The sequence below is a fragment of the Canis lupus genome, chromosome 2 (genome assembly GCF_011100685.1).
Source record: "Canis lupus familiaris isolate Mischka breed German Shepherd chromosome 2, alternate assembly UU_Cfam_GSD_1.0, whole genome shotgun sequence".
NCBI classification, from domain to species: Eukaryota; Metazoa; Chordata; class Mammalia; order Carnivora; family Canidae; genus Canis; species Canis lupus.
Window position 1 is genome coordinate 13,092,703 of NC_049223.1, and position 22,973 is coordinate 13,115,675.

At 44.5% G+C, this 22,973-nt stretch overlaps 1 protein-coding gene across 1 annotated transcript; it reads right to left on the minus strand.

The window, feature by feature from the left end:
• Positions 1-222: 222 nt before the first annotated feature.
• Positions 223-6,372, minus strand: LOC119876100. Its single transcript, XM_038532064.1, has 4 exons — positions 5,964-6,372; positions 2,673-3,240; positions 2,132-2,243; positions 223-1,514 (listed from the first exon to the last, which is right to left on the minus strand). The coding sequence occupies exons 1-4, from the start codon at positions 6,370-6,372 to the stop codon at positions 1,314-1,316; spliced, it is 1,290 nt and encodes a 429-aa protein (XP_038387992.1). The 3' UTR covers positions 223-1,313.
• Positions 6,373-22,973: the final 16,601 nt, after the last annotated feature.

The window sequence follows — 22,973 nt, forward strand, 5'->3', positions numbered from 1 at the left end:
ATATAGGGGCCTCAGGGAAGAGGGCAAATCAGCAGAGGAGAGAGAGGAAGGGCTGAAGTAGGTGTTCACAGAAGAGGACTAGGACTGATTTTTTTTCTTCATTTTATAAGTGAATATTTAGGGATGCCTGGGTGGCTCAGTGGTTGAGCATCTGCCTTTAGCTCAGGTCATGAACCTGGGGTCCTGGGATCAAATCATTGGACTTCCCATGGAGAGCCTGCTTCTCCCTCTGCCTGTGTCTCTGCCTCTGTCTCTTTGTGTCTCTCATGAATAAATAAATAAAATCTTTAAAATAAATAAGTAAATAAATAGATAAATAAATATGAATATTTAATTCAGCACTGCAATAAGAATTGAACAGTATTAAAAACAGGAGCAGGGCAGCCCAAGTGGCTCAGCGGTTTAGCGCCGACTTCAGCCCAGGGCCTGATCCTGGAGACCCGGGATCAAGTCCCACTTTGGGCTCCCTGCATGGAGCCTGCTTCTCCCTCTGCCTGTGTCTCTGCCTCTCTCTCTCTCTCTCTCTCTGTGTCTCTCATGAAAAAATAAATATTAAAAAAAAACAGGAGCAGCTTAAAAATGAATATTAATCTTTAGTTTCCTTTGGAGGAGTTTGCCAGTTCCCTACAGCAAAGTGATGCTAGGAAATTGTCTCTAGAAGACAGACATTCTTGCAAAATGCACATCTAAAATTCTTAAAAAGGATGAAGGATTCAGGGAGGAGCTAACCAACTGTCCTGTTTCAGCAGTATCAGCAGTACCTTCTATCATGGCCCCTGCAGATGGAAACAACCCCTCAGGTAAGGTGAACACACCCTGGTTTGCTCAGGAAAGTTCCATGCAATTATCAGTGGCACCTCTTTTCATTATTGAGAGGTTCCAATGTGGATGCTGGATCACTTGGTCAGCCCAGACTTGGTCACGTCTGAACTGACTGGGGAAAATTGCCTCTCAGTAATGTCACTTCTTTGTGTGGTGTGCTGCAGGCCTGGTGATCTGGAAAGAGGAAACCTTAGCTCTCCACCTGCTTCTCTCCTCTTGGTGACACCAAGGGACAGGGAGACTCCTGGAAGTCACCAGTGCCTGCAGATCTGGCGTTTAAAGAGAAAGGATCCACAATAGAAACAAAGCTACCCTGTCCTGCTGGTTCCCCGTAGGGAGAAGCCACATAAGCGAACGCTCCATTCCTTGTAGGCAGCTGACTTAGAAAATACTGTCCTACCCAAACTGGATTCCCCTGGGCCATTTGATACACCCAGGGTGCCTCAGGGCAGGAAGTCCCAGAAACCACATGCAGGTTCTGACCGCCCACTTCAGCTTTTTTCAGCATGAAAAAGACACAGCCATGCAGGAATCATCTTTGTTTCTGCCACAGTGAAGACCAACGACATCTTGCCTAAAGTGTATTCCCTGTACATACTCCCAGGATTGAATGGATGTCCTCTACAGAACAGATCGGAGCTGTTTTGTCTCAGAGGCGCTTCAGCTGCCAGGCTTCGGCTTGGTCTGCAGACCTAGATGTGCAACAGTACAGCACAGAAGATGGGGCAGGTGAGGATGGGGAGGAGGCTGGCACGAGCTGGGATAGATTTTTTTCCCCCTGAGCCCAGCTGGTGATCAGCTTATACCCTAAAGCAGAAGGATTAATAACCAGAGTCATTTTATCCCCATCAGAATGTAACTACAGATGTGGGCTTATTGGGTGAAACAGCTAATCCTTTCTACATTTGGCTCACTCGTGAAATATGATGCCTGGGGTTGTCAAAAGCACTGTTTCCACATGGGCGTGCGGCTGGTGTGCTGCCCTCGTGGGCTGAGTGGGCAGCTGTCGACTGCCTGTGCGCTTGCTACTGGGTGAGCCCATTTCTCACTGGCCTGATGGAGGAGGGGGAAGGGAACAGGCCTGCGTGTGTGTGTGTGTGTGTGTGTGTGTGTGGACACTGAGGGGAAGAAGAGAGTAGCTGAAGGAAAATAAATGTCAGGTGTTGGAGGAGGTGGGTTCACAGAGAGGCTGGGAGGAAAAGGACTCTTGGAACAGCCTAAGTAAGGTTCATCGCAACCACAAGTCCTAAGGTTTCAGGGAGAGGGAGGCAGCAGGAAGAGGGAAGGAGGCTGAAGAAAGGGGGTGCACCTGGGCGTACACGCGCTCCAGATGGGAGCCAGCAGGCACCAGGGGTTTCCAGCGGGGCAGTGGCTCGACGCTCCCACGCCAGGAGACTCCATTAATCAAAGGGCTGCTGCTGCTGGAGCAGAGAGGAAAGGGTTTCCAGGCCAGGCAGTGAAACGCTTGGAGCTGAGGCTGGGCAGCCCCTGGGGTGGGTAACAGGAGACGCGGTGCTCCGCGCGCGAAGGTCTGCGAGCTCGGCGCCGCCAGCCCCGGAGGCCCCTGCAGGCAGCCCGGGGGCCGCAGGGGGCGCGGCCTGGGCGCGGGGCGTGGCCCAGCAGCCGCCTCCGCCTTCCGCCGCGCGCACCGCCTTCCGCCGGGCGGGGCCGGGGGGCCGGGGGGCCGGGGGGCCGGGGGGCCGGGGGGCCGGGGGGCCGGGGGGCCGGGGGGCCGGGGGGCCGGGGGGCCGGGGGGCCGGGGCGTCCCGCGGGAGCCGGGCCGGGCTGCGGGCCCCCCTCCCCGCGCGCGGCCGCTGGGCTCGGCCGGTCGCTGCGGCCCGCTGGCTCACCCGCCTTCTCGGTCCGGGCGGGCGGGGCAGGAGAGTGAAAGCTCCGTTCCGGCGCGCTCCGTTCCCGAGACTTTAAAACACGCCCCGGGGTTCCTGGAAGACGCGGAGACGCCAGCAGCGTCCGACAGCCCCACCCGCCAGCTCGGGATCCGGGGACGCGGCCTTTGACGGAGGAGCGCCGGGGGCGGGAGGAAGCGCTCAGTGGCCAAGGGGCTTGTCAGGGGCCCTCTCGTCCATTTTTCTTCCTGTCCCTTCCCTCTGACCCTGCGTTTTAATTCCTGTCCCCTCCTTCCCTCAGGCCCCAGCGCCTGAAGCCTCCACCCCTCCCCCGGGCGGGGCGGGGCGGGGCGGGGCTGCGCGGGGCAGGTGTCCGGGCTGGGAGGCTCCCGTTGCCGTGGCAACGAGGGCGCCCTCCTTCCCTGGGGATAACCAACTCCCGGAAGAGCAGCAAATTGGAAAGGGAGCTGCTGAGGGCCGCTGGGAGGTGGGGGGCGGGTGCCCGCGAGCACCACGCGGGCCACGCGGGCGGGACACGTGACGCCCCTGCTTCCGCCGGTGGCAGGTGTCGCTGTCCCGGTGCAGCAGCCACTGCCCAGCTCTGCTCCGGCTCAGGGGCACCGGCCCCCTCTGTTCTCCGCTCGGAACTTTTAGCTACGGAATTCGGTTCTCGGTGGCTGAGGCCATTCATTTTTTTAGACTTTTTTTGGAGTTTTAAAACTGGTTTTAGTGGTAAAAAGAAAAAGTGTTTTTCCCCCCAATTCTTAAAAGTGTAAAGAAGGAGAGGAGAATGATCCACAATTCCCAACTCTTATACCCAAAGGTAACCAGTTTATATTTTGTTGTCATCCTTCGAGATTCTTCCTGCACACATGTTCGCACACGAATGTACTAACTATCTGCAAAAGTAGATTATGCTGCACATGATGCTTTGTCATCTGCATTTTCACTTAATGTATCACAGACATGGTCTTTCTCTTTCTTTCTTTCTTTCTTTCTTTCTTTCTTTCTTTCTTTCTTTCTTTCTTTCTTCCTTCCTTCCTTCCTTCCTTCCTTCCTTCCTTCCTTTCTTCCTTTCTTTTTCTTTCTTTCTTCTTCTTTTTCTTTCTTTTTCAAGATTTTATCCATCTATTTGAGAGAGAGCGAGCATGAGAGGTGGGAAGGAGCAAAAGGAGAGGGAGAAGCAGACTCCCTGCTGAGTAGTGAGCTTGACTTGGGGCTCTATCCCAGGACCCCGAGATTATGACTTGAGCAGAAAGCAGGTGCTCATCTGACTGAGCCATCCAGGCGCCCCAATTTATACTTTCTAATGGCAACATAGAATTACTCTAATGTATTAGCCAAGTTGCTAGTGCTGGAAATTTTAGTTGCTTCCCAATTTTTACTCTTCTACATGGAAATAGATATCCTCACACATGCATTTTTGCACACAGTCTGTTAGTTTTCTTAAGTGAAACTTTTGCAAGTAGAAGTATATGGGCTTTTAAAATTTCAATGTACGTTTCTAAAATCTGGGGCTGTGTGTTGTTTCCAAAGCAAGGGGGCTTTTACCCTCCTCCATCGGTACTTGGAATGGCAGGGAAAGTTCATTATCTATGGTGTCTTGATTGCTATTCCTGCCAAAACAAGATCTGAAACAAGAATTTGGATGTGAGTAGTTTTTTTTTTTTTTTTCCCCAGGGGTGATCCTAGAAGCACTCTGAAGAGTGAGCAATAAAAGGGGCACTGGTGAAGGGGTTACTACTGTGGGTTGCTGGGGTCCAGTTAGGCTGACGACCCTCCGAGACAACACATGGAATGCTCCTCAGAATGGGTCCCCGTTTGTTTCTGCACGACGTTAACTCTCCACATCTGTGTCTTTCCTTGCTGTTATTTGGAAAATTTCTTCAGGTAAGTTCTAAGGTAGGCCAAGAGGATATGGCTGGAGCATCTACAGCCTCAGCTACAACATGAACTATTACAACTTCCCCTGAACCTGAGCCAAGGCATGAGGTTAATACAGGACAAAATTGCGTAACGGACTAGAATTTTCATCAACTCCTCCACCTTCCCTGTCTGTTCCCTGAACCATTTCTTGGTGCCAACATCAGCTGTCCAGGGCTCCCAGAGCATATGATCCTCTAAGACACATCAAAGAGGTCTCTGTGATTTGCTCTAGAGGGTTAGACACAAAATCTATTACTTTTCCAGGGACTTTTGCGTTTTCAGACAGGAGGAAGCAGAGGGGAGAAGAATTCTTCACCAGAGGAGTTGATGAGAATGCTGGCATTTCAGGCGTTGTGGTGGCTGGAAGCTTCTCTGGCAGAGGCACTAGAGTGTGAGGCCCGTCCAGCAGAGGAATTCTGCTTGTCCTCACCTGACCTGCAGCAGGTGAGGGGCAGTGAAAAGGCGAAAGTGGAACACGAGAGGACGCTCCAGAGCCTCGTTTCTCTCATAAGGACGACACTCAAGGGGCACCTGGGTGACTCAGTGGTTGAGCATCTGGCTCAGGTCGTGATCCCGGGGTCCTGGGATGGAGTCCCCCATCGGGCTCCCTGCAAGGACTCCGCTTCTCCCTCTGCCTGTGTCTTTCATGAATAAATAAACAGACAAACAAACAAACTTAAAAAAAATAAAGGATGACACTCACTGGCCTGTGAATTTAGAAAATGAGGCCGGCAGGAGGAAATAAAGCTGAATCTGCTGGAGGCACTTGGGAAAGCCATGAGCCACCAAGGCAGGTGTAGAGGGAGGAAGAAGCACCTCAGGGCTCTGGGGGGAAGGAGGCATTTGAATGAGAGCCTCAGCCTGGGATCCCCTCTTCCCTGCCTAGAGTCCGGTCTGCCGCTCTTCCTCTTCCCTGGCGCCACCAGGGGCCCACTGGTTTCTGCCTGTGCCCGGGCTGCTGGTGCTACCCAGAGTCCTGCTGGTCACCTGCTGTCTTCCCCAGCGGGTCGCGCCAGAGGGGAGGTCAGCGTCCCTCCTGGGCCCCTGCTGTACCCCCCCCCCCTCCCGCGGCCCTGAGGGCCCAGGCCGCTCTGTCTCCGGAGCTGCCCCCCCCCTCCCCGGCCTGACCCCAGTTCCCCGGCGTGGCAGGACTCGCGGGACAGACAGCAATTCCCTTCGGGCTGTGTTCTCTGGGTGTCACGCTTGGAAGTAGAGTCCCTAAGGAAGTGGTGAGCCGCGTTGGGCTGGGGGCTGTGGCTTGCGCTCCCCTCATCAGGCCGGGAAGTGGCCAAAGGACAGTGGCCGAGTGGACTGCAGAAGGGGAGCCCCTCCCAGCCCTGCCGCCCGAGCCCGCTCCTCTGTGGGCACCTTGGTGTTCACTGCCTCGCCCCGCTTCCCCTCTGCGGTCCGCGGCCCTGGTCCCTCCGGCCCCCGCCGCCGCAGCCTCCCAGCCTTCCTCTGTCCCGTGAGCCGTGTCCCTGCGTCCCCGGCCCCCAGCTCTGGGGCAGCGGGCCGTGGGGCAAAGTACGGAGGTTTGGGAGCCGACTGCCCGTGTCTGCTTCTGAGCCGCCTCGGTAGCTGGGTGACGTTTCCGGCCTCGTTTTCTCAGCTGTGAAACGCAGATGCGGCGGGGCTCGGAGATGGCAGAGGTAAGGGCCCGACCCAAAGTAATGGCTAAAGGCTTGCGCCCAGGGGCGTCCTCCTGGGACGGCCAAGCATTCCCCGGCCCGCCTTGGCGCATGCTCAGCTCGGAGCTGAGGAAGGACAGTGCCCCCATCCCGCCATCCCGGACTGCTCTTCTGCGTCCAGCCTCTGTCTCCCCATATCTGCCAAGTATTCCCACTTGCGATGCCCTGCCGTGACCTCAGTGTCGGCCTGCGCGCAGAAACCTGGTCCCTTCTCCAAAGCTCGTCCTGTCGGGATTTCCCTGCTTCAGTCGTCCACACAGCTATTTTGCAGACTCTTAGCCTTGAAAAGCTCGGAGGTGTCTTCCTTTGCCCTTCTCATTTGGAAATAACGATTATTATTGGTAGAGTGCCTTCACGTGCATTTCAGACTTGCCCTCAACAGTGTTTTGAAGTAGGCTGTTATACAAGTGCCGCCCCTGGAGAGGCAAAATAGTCTGCCTGCGGGGGACAGGCAGAGCCGGACTCAACCTAAATCCTGGGCTTATCCCATATCTCATAGAAGGCCTTCCACAGACTGGTAGCCAGGCTGATCCCAGTCTCACTGACCCAAAACGCTGAAGTCTCTCCATCCTAAGGACCAGTTGACAAACCCTTCCCAACATCTTCCTTCAGCTCCCAATTTTCTCTCAGTACCTCCTCCCCCCTTCAGAGACAAGCTCCTTTAAAAATTTATACACATCTACCAGTTTGATTTATCCTCTTCTCTTTGGGTCCTCAGGGACTGCTGTACAGCTTTCACCAGCTTGCTTGGCCCTCACCAGGGTCATTAGGTCACTGGGCCCTATTTAACCCTTTCACACACATATATTCCCCCTCCCCAACACCCTTTCCCCTCAGTGTCTCCCCTGAATCCTTTGTGTCTCTCTGGCAACTCTGCCTTAGGGTCTTTGGCTCAGCCCATCTCTTTTTTCTTTTTTTCTTTTTTAAAGATTTTATTTATTTATTTAAGAGAGATCAAGAGAGAAGGAGAGCATGAGCAAGGGGGAAGGGCAGAGGGAAAGAGAGAAGCAGACTCTTCACTAAGCAGAGAGCCTGGCTCGGGGCTCGATCCCAGGACCCCAAGATCATGACCTGAGCCAAAGGTAGATGCTTAACTGACAGAGGCACTCAGGCACCCCGAGATGATCATTAATTCTATTTGAATGTCTCATAGACACATCTACTCAGCATGTTGTAAACTGAGCTAATCCTCTTCTATTTCTGTCTTAGATTGGGTTCCTTAGAAGCCAAATCTGAGACAGGGATATAGATGCATGAGACTTATTGAAGAAGAGGGAGAGAAGGAGTGAGGGAAGAAAGCAGGATAGGGCAGGGGAAAGAGCTAAGCATGGCTGTGATCTCAACTGGAATCTAGCTTCATCCCACAGGGACCTCTGGAGTTGAATTGTACCATTGAGGTAATTCTACTTTGAGACAACCCTTCACAAGCCAAGATCAGGATTTTTCTTCCTCCATTAGGTCTTAAGTGTGAATCAAAGGAAAAACATTATTATAACGGTAGTGAGTGACATGATGGTTTATGTCACTTGTTGATACAGCTTATATACAAACTTTAGACCTGAAAGTCCAATTCTAGATGTATTATATACATTTCAGTGGATCTCTACTGGGTCCTTTCAACCTGATGATTTGGTCAGTTTAAGAGTACCTAGTTCTGGCTGCATAGTCACTTGACGGCTCATCACCAGATGCTCAATCTCTGAAGTATAGTAGCATGTCAGGAGCTGTTTTTCAAACATCATGGAGGTCACTGCTGTAGATTGCATGTCCTTTCTCTAGATCTCTAAGAGTTATCAATATGGTAGATAAATACAAGGTTCTGTGCAATGTTCAGGTTGCCTAGGTTCCTATAGACTAAGACTGTAGATGTATACTATGGTCCATCCTATGTGAATGCAAACTGTTTCTGACTCTCCTCTTTTATGGGTACTAGAAATAATATATACTATGTATCGAAGGCTGTGTTAATTTGTTCTAGTGAAGATACCACACAGCACCTACAGGTGGAGCTACTACTAGACTAAGCGTGAGGTGGTCCATTGTCAGCCATCATTGTACATCCAATTTTTTGCAGGAGCCAGATAGTGGATTAAATGGAGATACAATGAGGACCATCCCCTTAAAAGGACCAGTCCGTTAAGTTTTTGAGGGTAGCACTAATCTCTGCCACTTCTCTCAGGATGTGATTTTTAAAATTTACTATTTTGGCTGAGTAGTGGGGTCAGTTTTATTGGTTTATACTTGGGTTTTCTTACTGTAGTAAGGTTTACTCTACAGATCAAGGAACCAATAAGGGTTATGTCAATGGCTAACATCCATCCCCATTATGAACTTGGGAAACAGGGATTTATGAACCCACTGTGGACAATAGTCTCTTTATTACTAGGTCCTCATGTAACACAATTCTAGCAGGAGGTCTAATGGCATGTGGAGATACAGGATATCTGCATCTACTCAGATCCTATATCCAACCATTCTCAAAATATCTGGGTATTCTTTCCTCACTGTATAGTTCTCTAGGTAAATGGCCATAGGTCCCTTTGGAGGGAAGACTGAAGTATCACTGCTGACCCAGACCCTTCCTGGGTCTGAAAAGTGGTTCAGATATGAAAGATTGTGATTTTTTTTCCACTGGGGCTGCTGACAATCTTCTACTTACTTATTTTTTATCTCTCTTGCTTGTATATATTAGACAATACTTTTGCTAGTGACCCATCTATCTTCCCTTCAGGAACATCATATTCTGTTGGTCAGTCATTCCCATAGCTTACTATAGCTCGGGATCTGTGGTTGCCCATCCAAACTGTTCTCCATTACAATAACTATGTTTATATGGCTTCTGATGGCTAAGTGCTGCCATTGGCCTCTGCTATTCCAGAATCCAATATTATCCTCATTACTACCAAAAAGCCCAGTCTGTGGGGGACATAGGGGTAGACAGGTGAAATAAGTGATAAGAATTAAGGGATACACTTGTCATGATGAGAGTACTGTGTGGCGTATGGAAATATTGATCATATTGTACACCTAAAACTAATATAACACTGTATGTTAACTCTAATGGGATTGAAATAAAACTTAAATAAAAAGCCTGGTCTGTGACCACATCTCTACAACAACCCTAGATTAGAGGAAGTCACTACTTACTTGATGGTGCTCTCCTTAGCACTTTGGCAGATGCCTGTCCTCCAGACCCTTCTGAGGGAGAAAGTCAGCCAGTGGGTTTTCTAGTCTGCAGATTTGTTCTAGCACACCCACATCTATGGCCTTTTGATCCCATCTTCCATAGTTGGACATGATGATTCTGGCATTGCTCTTTCTAAGAGCCATTTCAGTAATATAAAAGGACTTCCCTCTTTCATCTGCCCTTAAGTCCTTGCTGTAATGTTAAATTCATATTATTGAAGTATATTCCCATAGCAATAAGTTTGCCTTATTTTCTTCCCTTCATGATCCACCACTTTTTTTTTTTTTTTTTTTTAAGATTTATGTATTTATTTGAGGGAGCAGGACAAAGGCAAAGGGAGAGAAAGTTTTAAGTAGACTCTGAGCTGGACATGGAGCTAGACACAGGGCTCAATCTCATGACCCTCAGATCATGACCTGAGCCAAAACCAAGAGTCAATGGCTTAAACCAACTGCACCACCCTTGCACCCTGGTTTACCACTCTTAAGATGCATCTAAGCCATAGACCTCCAGTTCCTGCCAGTACATGTTACCTCAATCCCACAGCAACCTTGATATATAATTCTTTTTTTTTTTTTCCCTTTAGCAGGCCCAGAACTTTCCATGAGTCACTCTATACTTAGCCCTAGTCATTGGTCTGGGAGCCAGGAAGAAGGGGAAGAGGGAAGACCCTAAGAGAACAAGCATGATTGTGATGGGCATTTGCCTCAGTTGAGGCTTCTGCATACTGTTCAGCAAGGGAAAGTTGCTCTCTTCTGACAAGATGGAGTGGGACACCTCTGCAAACTGAGAAAGTTAGGGGGATCTGGCCTCTCTAGCACATCTCCTAGAAACAACCCCTCCTTATCTCAGGCCCATTCAGTCCCTTCCAGGTTGTCTCAGGACCTGACTTTGATGTAAAAGGTCTGCTTCCCTACAAGTCTTGAGTTTGGTTTTGGTTTATAACTTGGTTACCTGCTGGCTATAGGAGACGGTTTTTTTTTTTTTTTTAAGATTTTATTTATTTATTCATGAGAGACACAGAGAGAGGCAGAGCCATAGAAGGAGAAGCAGACTCCCTGTGGGGAGCCCCATGCAGGACTCCATCCCAGGACCCTGTGATCACAACCTGAGGCAAAGGCAGACGCTCAAACACTGAGCCACCCAGGTGCCCTGTTTTGTTTTGTTTTTTTTGTTTTTTGTTTTTTTTTTTTTTAATTTATTAGTTTGTGGGATCCCTGGGTGGCGCAGTGGTTTAGCGCCTGCCTTTGGCCCAGGGCGCGATCCTGGAGACCCGGGATCGAATCCCACGTCAGGCTCCCGGTGCATGGAGCCTGCTTCTCCCTCTGCCTGTGTCTCTGCCTCTCTCTCTCTCTCTCTCTCTGTGACTATCATAAATAAATAAAAATTTAAAAAAAAATTTATATATAATTTATTAGTTTGTTTGCTTAACATTTCCCAGGAAGCCTCTGTCTCTTACCTTTTGCTTTGAATTGATCATTGATTGCCTGAGCCTGTCATTTTCTCTTTAATGTGTGTGGTTTTTTTTAAGATTTTATTTATTTATTCATGAGAATACACAGAGAGGAGAGAGAGAGAGGCAGAGACACAGGCAGAGGGAGAAGCAGGCTCCATGCAGGGAGCCCGATGTGGGACTCAATCCCAGGTCTCCAGAATCAGGCTCTGGCTGAAGGCAGCGCTAAACTGCTGAGCCACCCGGGCTGCCCTCTCTTTAATGTGTTAATAATGATCAACAGTAACCACCAATCCCACTGTCCTTTAATTACCATTTGTCCTATATCTCTCAAGTGCCAGAGATATTGCACAAACCAGTGTGTCTCCTTCAATTTGTACCCCTTTCAACTTGCCACAGGTGAGTGAGTCTTTGCATTGCTGCATCAGGGCGAAGTCTTTCACATTTCCCACTCTGCCACTAACAATGAACCCTCAATGCCAGCTAGTTGGCAAGTGATCGACTCCAGGATTCATCTTTAGAATTTGCTCTGAAGATTACTCTTTGTATCTATCTATCTATCTATCTATCTATCTATCTATCTATCTATCTATCTTAGAGTGGGTTTCCTAAGAGCAGAGCCTGAAACAGGGATTTGGACTGCTGTGGTTTACTGAAGGAACGCTCTTCGGAGAAAAGAGGTAAGAGAAGTAGCATAGGCCAGAGGAAGGACCTAAGCATAGAGCTGGAGTCTAGAAATAGCTTCGCTTCTCAGGTAGCCTTGGAGCATGAAGGGTACCCCAACACTAGTCCCACTCTGAAGCAAAAGAGCTAGCCCTTTGTACTTCTGTGCCAGTTGGTCATTAGCCGCCGGTTTCTGGGGGGTGTGACCTCCTGCCCGAGGCAGCTCCTGGATTCTGTTTGGCTGAGGATAATTTTCTGGTATTTGGCAGATGGGTGTAGTGGCCTGTAAAGTGATCCGGGCAGGACACCAACAACTTCTAAGACTGTTTCAGTAAATAACTCCTCAGTCCACCAGTTGCTCAAGCTAGAAACCTGGGAATCATGCATTTCCCTTTTCTTTTTTTTTCAATTTTCAGCCCAATCAAATCAATCTCTAAAAAATACGTATTCAATCTCCTAATCATTTCACTAAGTTTTCCCGTTTTCACACTCACTACCCAGTTGATGTCTCCACCATCTATTGTCCTTGTTACTGCAATATCTCTGAACAAACCTCTGTAGTTTCTGATCTGAAAGACAGCCAAGATAATCTTTCTAAATCCTCATCTTTTCACATCACTTCCTTTATTAACCCTTCAATGGGTTCCATTGCTCTTATGATAATATAAAACTGCTTTAAATAACTTAAAATATCCTTCATGACCTTGGTCCTACTCGTATTTCCTGGCTCATCTCTCACTACTTACAACCTCAGATAGCTGACCCAAATGAGCTTCTTTTAGTTACTTGAGTATACCATAGTCTCTCTTGATTCTATGTCTTGCATTCTATGATTTTTTTTTGTCTGCCAGGACACCTGTACCACCTCTCACCTGATTACTTCTTTTTCATCTTTAAGGATCTGCCTAGTTATGCTTGCCCTTGCAAAGCCCTCCTTGCTCTCAGCTTCTAGAGTCCTATAACACCTCGTACTTTCCCATCATGTTTCTTATCACATGGCACTGCAATTGCTTCTTTATTTCATTGCCTATGTCTTCTCACTACAGTGCTATTTCTTTACCAATTTCTTCATTCTGTTCTCACCCTTCTTCCTTTCCTGTATTTCTTAAGGCAAATTTCCTTCCATTTTTCTCTTCTTTAGTAATTTTGCAGTAATACAACTAATTTTTACACTTTAATGGTTTAGGATTAGATAATCTCAAATTGTAAGGTCTGTGGAAGCAGGGATGATGCTTATTATTTATCACTGTGTTATCAGTGCTTGGTATATGGATGGAACTCAATACATTTTTATTATATGAACTAATGCATGTATAAGAAGATTTGGTTTCTGTTTTCATTGCCACTCTAGGTGCCAGCAACTTGCAACAATGCCTTGCATATAGTACGTGCTTAATGAATATTTGTTAAATTCATTAATGAACTTAGCCTTTCTTCCCAATTTGCATGACAGCTCTCCTGCGTGATTTAGGCCCTCAGCACCTGTGTGTCAGAGTCAGGCATTAGATACTGGCACGAGCAAAGTGACAGGCCAGAAAGATCCTTGTTCTCATTTTCCTAAACAAACATCACAACAAAACCCAAGATGTCTTAAACAACTTTGAAGGAGCTCTGGAAACTGGTTAAAGATTACAGCAACTAAGTAATGCCCAATTGTAAAAACTCATTTTCAAAATGGTAAGAAATTTTGCAGTTTTTACTCACCCTCAATTCAGCCCACCTCACCTCTTCCAGCACAGTAGTGATTTTGGTTGGGATTTTGGTTTGGTTAGTGATTTTGGTTGCAGGTGGCAACCCAGCTCATGGTTCTCACCAGCCAGAGGGCACAGAATAGACCTTATTTTCAAATTACCATGTATGTCTGTTCTAAATAGTCCGGAAGTACTAAAGGACCAATGCAAGGCAATATCCCTGTTCCACATAACTTAGAATGCAAGTAGGGAAAGCACTGGGCAATGTTTGTAAAAGTTGCAGACTGGTTACAATCCTACAGACAGCTGGGGCTAGAGATTCTCTGAGTGGAGGCATACAGTAGACCATCTAAGGCCAGGAGGATAAACTGAGGCGAGATGCTTTGGGTAATTAGGACATTCAAAGTAGCCATGTATATAGGGAAATTTATAAACACATGTGCTAATCCCTAGGGTCATAGTAAGCCTACCTAAATGGTGAAGGGATGACCCCAGACCAAACCATTCCATAGAATGGTTAGAAGTGGTGGATGTTCTCTTTTTGTCTTTTTTTTTTTTTTTTTTTTTTTTTTTTTGTATTTGTTTGTTTTAGTTCCTAGCATTTCAGGAAACCTCTATCCAAACACTAGCTGAACACAAGCTAAAGAAATAGAAACCTCAGTGATTACACATGACAAGGCATATTGTCTTTGCCAAAATAGTTTGGAAAAGTTTTGAAACAAATGTATTGTTTCCACAACAACCACAACAACCACCTCCAGAAGAAATAAAGAATGGAGGAAAGAAAGAAAGAGAGAAAATTAGCAATCTTTGAGGTAGAGGGAGAATCTGATTTATAGAGTTACCACATGATAATAGTCAAATGCCTAATTTTCAACCAAAAAGAATCCCAAGGCATACAAAAAGTAAGAGCACAAGTCTCATTCAGATGAACAAAATTAACTGACAGAAGCTGACCCTGAGGAAACCCAGACATCAGAATAAGTAGGAAAAGACTTTAAGCCAACTATATTAGATATATTTTACCCTTATATATTAAGGGAATACATGGGTAAAGAACTAAATGAAATCAAGAAAACAATATATGAACAAGATGAGGATATTAACAAGGATATAGAAATTGTAAAAAGGGGGGCACCTGGGCGGCTCAGTGGTTGAATATCTGCCTTCGGCTCAGGTTGTGATCCTGGGGTCTTGGGATTGAGTCCTGCATCAGGCTTCTGGAGGAAGCCTGCTTCTCCCTCTGCTTATGTCTCTCTCTGTGTCTCTTATGAATAAATAAATAAAATATTTAAAAAAATTGCAAAAAGGAACTAAAATTCTGGAGTCGAAAAGCATAATAGCTTAAATAAAAGTTTATTAGAGGGGTCTGACATCAAATTGGAGCAAGAAGAAAGAATCAGAGAACTTTAAGATAAGATGATTGAAAGTATTGAGTCTAAGGAGTAGGAGGGGAAGAGCAAAGAAAAGTGAACAGAACATAAAGGACTTATGGAATGTTATTAAATGGACAAATTTATGTATTATGGGAATTCCAGAAAAAGAAGAGGGCAAAAGAGGTAGAATAATTATATAGAGAAATAATGACTGAAAATCTCTCAAATTTGAGAAAATACATGAATTTACAAATCCAAGAAGCTCGATTAACTCCAAACAGGATAAACCTAAAGAGACCCATAAGGAGGCATATAACTAAACTGTTAACAGCCAAAGACAAAGAGGAAAAATTCTTGAAAATAGAAAGAGAAAGTAACTTGTCACAAATAAGGGATTCACAACTGACTTCTCATCAGAAGCCATGGAGGCTAGAAAGCAACTAGTATGATTTATTTAAAATACTAAAAGAAAAACACCTGTTAAGCAAAAAATCCATATCTGGTAAAAATGTCCTTCAAAAAATGAGAAATTAAGACATTCTCAAAATAAATAAACAAAAGCTGAGAGTTTATTACCATTACCCTCACTCTCCAAGAAATTCTGAAGGGGTTCTTCAGTTTGAAATGAAAGATTTTAGACAGTACCTCGAAGTGATATGAGTGCTCTAGTAAAGGGAAAAATATGGACAAATATAAAATCCAGCATCATTGCAGTTTTGATTTGTAACTTCATTTTGAATTTTCTCTTATATCTAAGAGACAAATGTATAAAAATAATTATAAATCTGTTATTAGGGACACAATGTATAAAAATGTAATTTGTGATCAGTAATATATAACTAGGAGTGACGGAACTGTATAGTAGTTTTGTATGTGATTGAAATTGATATCAATTCAAATTAGATTGTTATAACAATAGTATACCATAAATAAATCCCCATGGTAACTACAAACAAAATATAAACATACAGAAAGGAAATGAAAAGGAATTCAAAATCTATCACTACCAAAGAATCAAGTAAACACAAAAGAAGGCCATGACAGAAGAAATGAAGAAGAAAAGACCTAGAAGACATAGAAAAAAATAGCAAAATGGCAGAGGTATTTCCTTGTCAGTAATTATTTTAAATATAAATAGATTGAACTCTCCAGTCAAAGACATACATTGTGTCACACAATAAAGAAGGACTGGGTGAAAATCTCCCATAACCTATTATAATATGTCCCAAGTCTTACATTATAAAGACCTTAGGAAAGAAAATAAAATGTAACTATTGGAATCGGAAATGTAATAAAACATTAAAATTAAAGATATATTTTAAAGAAAAAGCATAGATTGACATGTTGAACAAAATAGACATACAAACTATGTGCTATCTACAAGGTACTTATGTTAGATTTAAAGATGCAAATAGGTTGAAAGTGAAAGAATGGGGAAAAAACTCCCAGGCAAATGATAAACAGAAGAGAACTGAGGTGGCTATATTATGATTATACAAAGTAAACTTTAAGTAAAAAACTGTTAAAAAAGACAAAAAAATGTCAAGTCACAAAGATGATATGCAATTAATAATACATATGAACCAAGCATCAGAGTCCCAAAATATATAAAGCAAACATTGACAGATTGAAGATAGAAACAGAAAACTCTGCAGTAAAAGTAAATTTTAATATTACATTTTCAATAATGGATAGAGCAACCAGATAGAAGTTCAGCAAGGAAATATAGGACTTACACAACAAAATAGACCAACCAGATCTAATAGGTATATATAGAACACTGAGTAACAGCAGAATACACCTTTTTCTTAAGTATACATGGAAGATTCTCCAGGAGAGACCAAATGTTAAACCACAAAACAAGTATTAATAAATTTTAAAAGATTGAAGTCATACAAAATTTCTTTTCTGATCATAATCGAATAGAACTGAAACTCAATGACAGAAGGAAAACTAAAAAATCTGCAAATATATGGAAATTAAATAACATATTCTGAAACAATCAATGGATGGAAAAATAAATCACAAGGGAAATTAGAAAATACCCTGAGATGAATGAAATAAAACAAAACAATACTCTAAAACCTATGGGGTGAAAGAAGTACTAAAAGGGAAATCTATAGCATTAAACATATATATCAGAAAAGAAGACAGATCTCAAATCAATAACTTAACTGCATACCATAAGCAACTAGAAAAAGAAGAGCAAACTAACCCCAAAGCTAGCAGAAGGAAAGAAATAATAAAGGTTAGATCAGAGATAAATAAATTAAAGGATAAGAAAAACAATGGAGAAAATCAGCAAAATCAAAGGTTGACTATTTGAAAAAACCAACAACATTGACAAAGTTTTAGCTAGGCTAAAAAAAAAAAAAAAGAAAGTAGATGCCAGTAATAAAAATTAAAAATGAAAGTGGGAATATTGCTACCGATTTTACAGAAATAAAAAGAATTGTAAGAGGATACCATGAATTATAGTAAGCCAACAAACCTGAATAACCTAGATGAAATGGACAAATTCTTAGAAACACATATATACCAAAATGGAATCATGAAAAAGTAGAAAATCTGAATAGACCTATAACTAGTTGGAGATACAATCAGTAATGAAAACCTCCTGACAAATAAAAGCCCTGGACCAGATGGCTTCACTGGTACATTAGACCAAGCATTAAAAGAAGAATTAACACTAGTCCATCTTAAACTCTTCCAAAAACTGAAGAGGGGGGACCATTTCTTAAGTCATTTCATAAAGTCAGCACTACTCTGACACCAAAACTAGACAGAGATACTACAACAAAAGAAAACTACAAACCAATATTTTTTATAAATATGGATGCAAGATCTTCAACAAAATACTGGCAAACTGAATTCAACAACATATTAAAAGTGTTACACAGCATAACCAACTAAGACTTATTCCCAGATTACAAGGATGGTACAACCTATGAAAATTAATCAAAGTGATTCACTACATAGACACAATAAAGGGCGGGGGGGACACAGTCATTTCAGCTGAGGCAGAAAAAGGATTTGACAAAATGCAAAATCTTGTCAATAAAAATACGCAATAAACTGTGACTAGAAAGAAACTTCCTGAACATAACAAAGGCTATATATGAAAAACCATCAACCTGCCATTATGGTGAGAGGCTGAAAGCATTCCTGTAGGATGGGGGCCAAAGCAAGAATGCCTATTCTCACCACTTTGATTCTACATCTTATTGGAAGTTCAGACAGAGCAATTAACCAAGAAGAAAAAAAATGCACTTAAACTGGAAAGTAACAAGTACAATAATCTCTATTTCAGATGACTTGATTTTCCATATAGAAAACTCTAAATTAGAGTCCACACACATCCACACACACACCACAGACACACCACACACACAGTATGTTAGAGCTAATAAATAAATTTGGCAAAGTTACAGTATACAAAATTAACACTAAAAAAATCAGTTGCATTTCTATTCACCAACAATAAGCAATCCAAAAAGAATACTAGAAAAATAATTGCACTTATAAAAATATCAAAAATAATAAAATACACAGAAATAGATCTAAGCAAGGAGACAAAAAAACTTTTTGCACTGAAAATTACAAAACATTGCTAAGAGAAAAAAAGACAAAAATAAATGGAAAGATAGCCCATGTTTATGGATTAGAAGACAAGATGAAAATACTATCCAAAGAAATTATAGATTCAATGCAATTGCTATCAAGATTTCAATAGTTTTCTTTACATAAATAGAAAAACCTATCCTAAAATTCACATAGGATCTCAAGGAACCCCAAATGTCAAAACAATTTGAAAAATTACAAAGTCGGATGACTCACATTTCCCTGATTTCAAAACTTTTTATAAAGCTACTGATGTGACCACTGTGAAGCATTGACATAAGGACAGGCATAGACCAATGGAATAGAATAGGGAGGCCAGAAATAAATCCTTGTATGTATGATCAATTGATTTTCAACAAGAGTGCTAAGACTACTCATTGGGGGAAAGGACAGTCTTTCAACAAATGGGACGGGGAAAACTCGATATCTGTATGTAAAAGAATGAACCTGGACCCTTACCTTACACGATATACAAAAATTAACTCAAAATGGATAAAAAAAAAAAACCCCTAAATGTAAGATCTAAAACAATAAAACTCTTAGAAGAAAACAGGACAAATTCTTCACATTGGATTTGACAATGATTTTTTGGGTATGCAATCAAAAGCACAGGCCACAGAAACAAAGCTGATGAATGGAAACTACATTAGACTTACACATTTCTCCTTGTTAAAGGAAACAATAAAAAAAAAATAAAGGAAACAATCAACAGAGTAAAAAGACAACCCATAGAATGGGAGAAAATATTTCCAGGTTATATATCTGATTAGGAATTTACATGCGAAATATAACTCAACAACAAAAACTGGACAGTATACTTAAAATGTTTTGTTATAAATTTTGTTTTGTGTATTTCACTACAATAAAAAGTCAGTGTAGCGGCTTCTTCACTGCTCTCCCTACCTTCTGGGTGTTTCTTCCTTAAGTTGCTCTAAAAAGAGAGCAACTTAAATGCCTCGATTGGTGTTTAACATGATTAGCTTATAAATTAGGGAAGAAATAATAATTCTGTCTATATGGCCAGATTAATTGTCCCAAAGTCAAGCTTTGATAATGTTGTTATCCTGTTTACATTTCAGTGGTTCCCCACTGCCTACAGGGCAAAATCTAGGTTCTTTCTGATTTACAATCTGATTCCAGTTTATCCTTTCTCCATGCTTCCCTCTCCCACTGTTTCTACTGCAGCCAGATAATGTCCCCAACAGACACCCCCATGTGGGGCTGTCCTTCTCCTCCTCTCCGATCTTGATCCTAATCCATCCTCCTAGGGCTATCTTGAACTCTGTCTCCTTCAGGAAGTGCTTCCTGCAACTTCCAATGCTGACATGTCATTTTTTCCCTCAACAGCACAAGTGCATTCTGTCTGTGTAGCTATGGTTTAGTCCTTCACACAGACTTCCTGGCTGGATTTTGAGCACTGTGCCCTGTACTTTTGTATTTCCCACACTTCCTAACTTTGCATATTGTTATCTGACCACCTGGCTTCCCAGGAAGTTTTTTCAGTGGACCTTTCTGGGAATATCGTTTGCAAAATTTCAAAAAGAGGAGACTGAAGTAGATGATAAGGCAGGTCTCTTGAGTTGTAAGGGTCCATGCCTGTTTCCATGAAAAACAGGTCAAGGCCTTAATCCACATGAGCCACTCCTCTTCATTTAAACCAGAGGGTTGGAATCCCTGGGTGGCTCAGTGGTTTAGCGCCTGCCTTTGGCCCAGGGTGCGATCCTGGGGTCCCGGGAATCGAGTCCCACATCGGGCTCCTGGCATGGAGCCTGCTTCTCCCTCTGCCTGTGTCTCTGCCTCTCTCTATATATATATGTCTATCATAATAATAATAATAAAAATATTTAAACCAGAGAGTCCTGAGCAGCACTGGGAGGGAGGTGAGTTCTGGCAGTCCTGCGGGCGACCGCTTAGCCCACGGGCTCTGGACTAATAAGATCTTTCTCTGGATTCTGCCCCTCCTTTTTCTTAGTCTAATCTTTCCCCCAAATGCTATAGGAGTATTTCCGTAGACATTGGTCAAAAACAAATTCTAAAGATTGAGTGGTAGAGACTCCAGGGTAGCCTTGTGACTCCTGCCTCCCGGTATCTCTGACCTTGCATAATCTCCTGTAAGTGCAAGTGGTACCTGTGCTTCTGAGAGAGAATACGACAAAGGTGATGGACTGTCACTCCCATGATTAGATTATATCAGACTTAGCTAACTGGGGCTAGAGATTCTCCTTATGATCGGAAAGGAATGATGCAGCCATTTTGGAAAAGGTCACATGTCAAGGAACTGTGGGCAGCCTCTAGCACCCAACAGTGGCCTCTAGCCAACAGCCAGCACATAGCTGTCGTCTGTACAGTCACAGGAAGTGCCTTCTGCCAACAACCTGAATGAGCCTGGAAGCAGAGTCTTCCCCACATGAGCCTTCTGATGAGACTGTGGCTCAGCCGCCACCTTGACTGCAGCCTTGTGAAACAGAGCACTCAGTCCAGACTCGGGACCAACAGAAACCGACATAATAAACGCGTATTGTTTTAAGCCATTAAGTTTGTGGTAATTTAGTGTACAACTAGGAAACCCACACAGATTGTGTTCAGCTAATACACAGTAGCTGAGAAATGCAATGTCCCTAAAGAAATCTGACTATACTTTCCAGCTCCACCTTGGAACCCACGAACCCTGAGCAGGAAGGTTCCAAGGGCCATGTTCTCGTGGTGTTTGCTTTCTAATCGTGACTAATCTACTTAAAATTCAAATGTGTGAACGCATAGAAAGACAAACTGTCTTGCTGGGTAGAGCCCAGCATGGTAGTTCCTGTAGAATGGAATGTGATGAAGACTCAGTTTCGGTCCTCTGTTCCCACCACAAACACAGGCACCAGTTCTCCAATGGGGTCTCTAGGGGTGATGTTACTGAGGAACAGTTTTAATTTGAGTCTCAAATCAGTGATAAAACCAAATAAAAAATTTCAAAATAAGTTGCCTTAATACTTTTAAGCAATTAAGACAAGATACAACGTTTAATGAATTCTTGTTAAACTTGCTTTTATGATTGGATAAGCACACTTTGTAATTAGCAAAGTACTTGCTGATATTCAAAAGGGAGTGTGAAGATTTTAGTTTTTTTAAGACAGGCTAAACATTATCACAGTCTTCTTTGAATTATTTGTGTTTTAAGAGACAGATACGTTCCAATGGTACCCTCTCTAAATAGTCACAGATAGCAAATAAGTTGGATACCAATGATCAGACTTTTACTTTGTGCTGGAAGGATGCCCATGAACCCCACCGCGCCTCCCGACGGCCCTCCGGCGCTGCCAGAGGTCACAGAAGAGAGAAGGGCATGCGTGTGTTCTCTGTCTGCAGCCAGGAGGGAGCGGTGCCAGCCTTGGGCTGCCTGCCTTGATAGAATCTAACATTTCCTCTTTCTCCCCTTGGAAAGCCCTCCAGCAGCAGCCCCACAGTCCACATGGGGTGGATGCAGGGCTTGGGAATACCAAATGGTGTTAGGGTAATCAGATCCTTTCCAAGAGAATCTTGAAGTTTGACACAAAACCCAAGTTAGTCTGATAATGTGCAATCGGTGTTATGAGGTCACAGTCCTTGACTAGGAGGTGAGGGAGTGCCATTCTGGTCTTAGTTTGTTCTCGTGATGGCTGAGAACGCTTTCCCTCCCTTCTTTCACCATCACTCCCGAAACCACGAAGACAATGCCGAGTGCCCCACACTGTCCATCTCGAGCAGGGAGTGACACTTTTCCCTGCAGCATCCAAGTCAGCATCTCTTCTTGGAAAAGTCCGTGTCTTCCCTGTGGCAGGGGTGAGTCACAGCCGAGAGGGGAGCTGGAGCTCAGTTTTTGCCCAAACTCCCTGCAGTACCACCTTTCCTTCCAGAAGGTTGACCTCTAAGGCCAAGGCACTGAACTGTTGGTAAAATGCTGCACGCTGCCCCGAGAGGCAAGGCAAGGCAGTTGCCACCCCATCTAGCGTCGCGCTGGGAGGACGGGGCAGCCCGTGCCTGCCCAGGACAGCTCCTCTTCCAGAGCCTGCTCTTGGCTCCCAGGTGTCCGTGTGGTCACCAGCTGTGCTCCGGGGAGGTCCGGCAGAGGGAGGTGAAGGCAGCCGAGCTCGGGGCCGGGTACTACGCCAGCAGAGAGGACCCTGCACCCTGGGCCCGTGGCCCCCTGCCAGCAGTGTGACCCTGCAGTGGACCCCTGGGCAGCTCCCAGCTAGGCTTCTCTCCCCTGCGGAACTTGTCCTGGTCCCCGCCGGCATGTCAAGTTCCCGCATTTGTTTCCGCATGTCCCCGAGTGTGGCATCAATTGCAGAATCTCTGATGATAAGGATCAGAACATAATTTTTCCTTTTCTTATATTAGGGAGGATTTATTGGGCTGCATGTAAAAGAAGGTTTCTTTCCCTCTGCTGTAAAAAGTCTGAATGAGGGAAGCACTGGAGGGCAGGATGGATGGTCCCCAAACCAGGTTCTCCAGGCCACCTGCTCAGCCATCCCGAGGGCGTGGCTCCTCCAGGTCCCAGGTGAGTCAATGCCCCCCAAGCAGGGTGGAGGACCCGGAAAGGAGAGGCATGACCCTTTCTTTAACAGATCTTATCTCAGATGTTTGCACGTATCCTTTCTGCACACTCCATTGGCTACAGGAAGGCAGAGAAATGTGGCCACAAACCCAGCTGAATATCGACAGATCTATTATT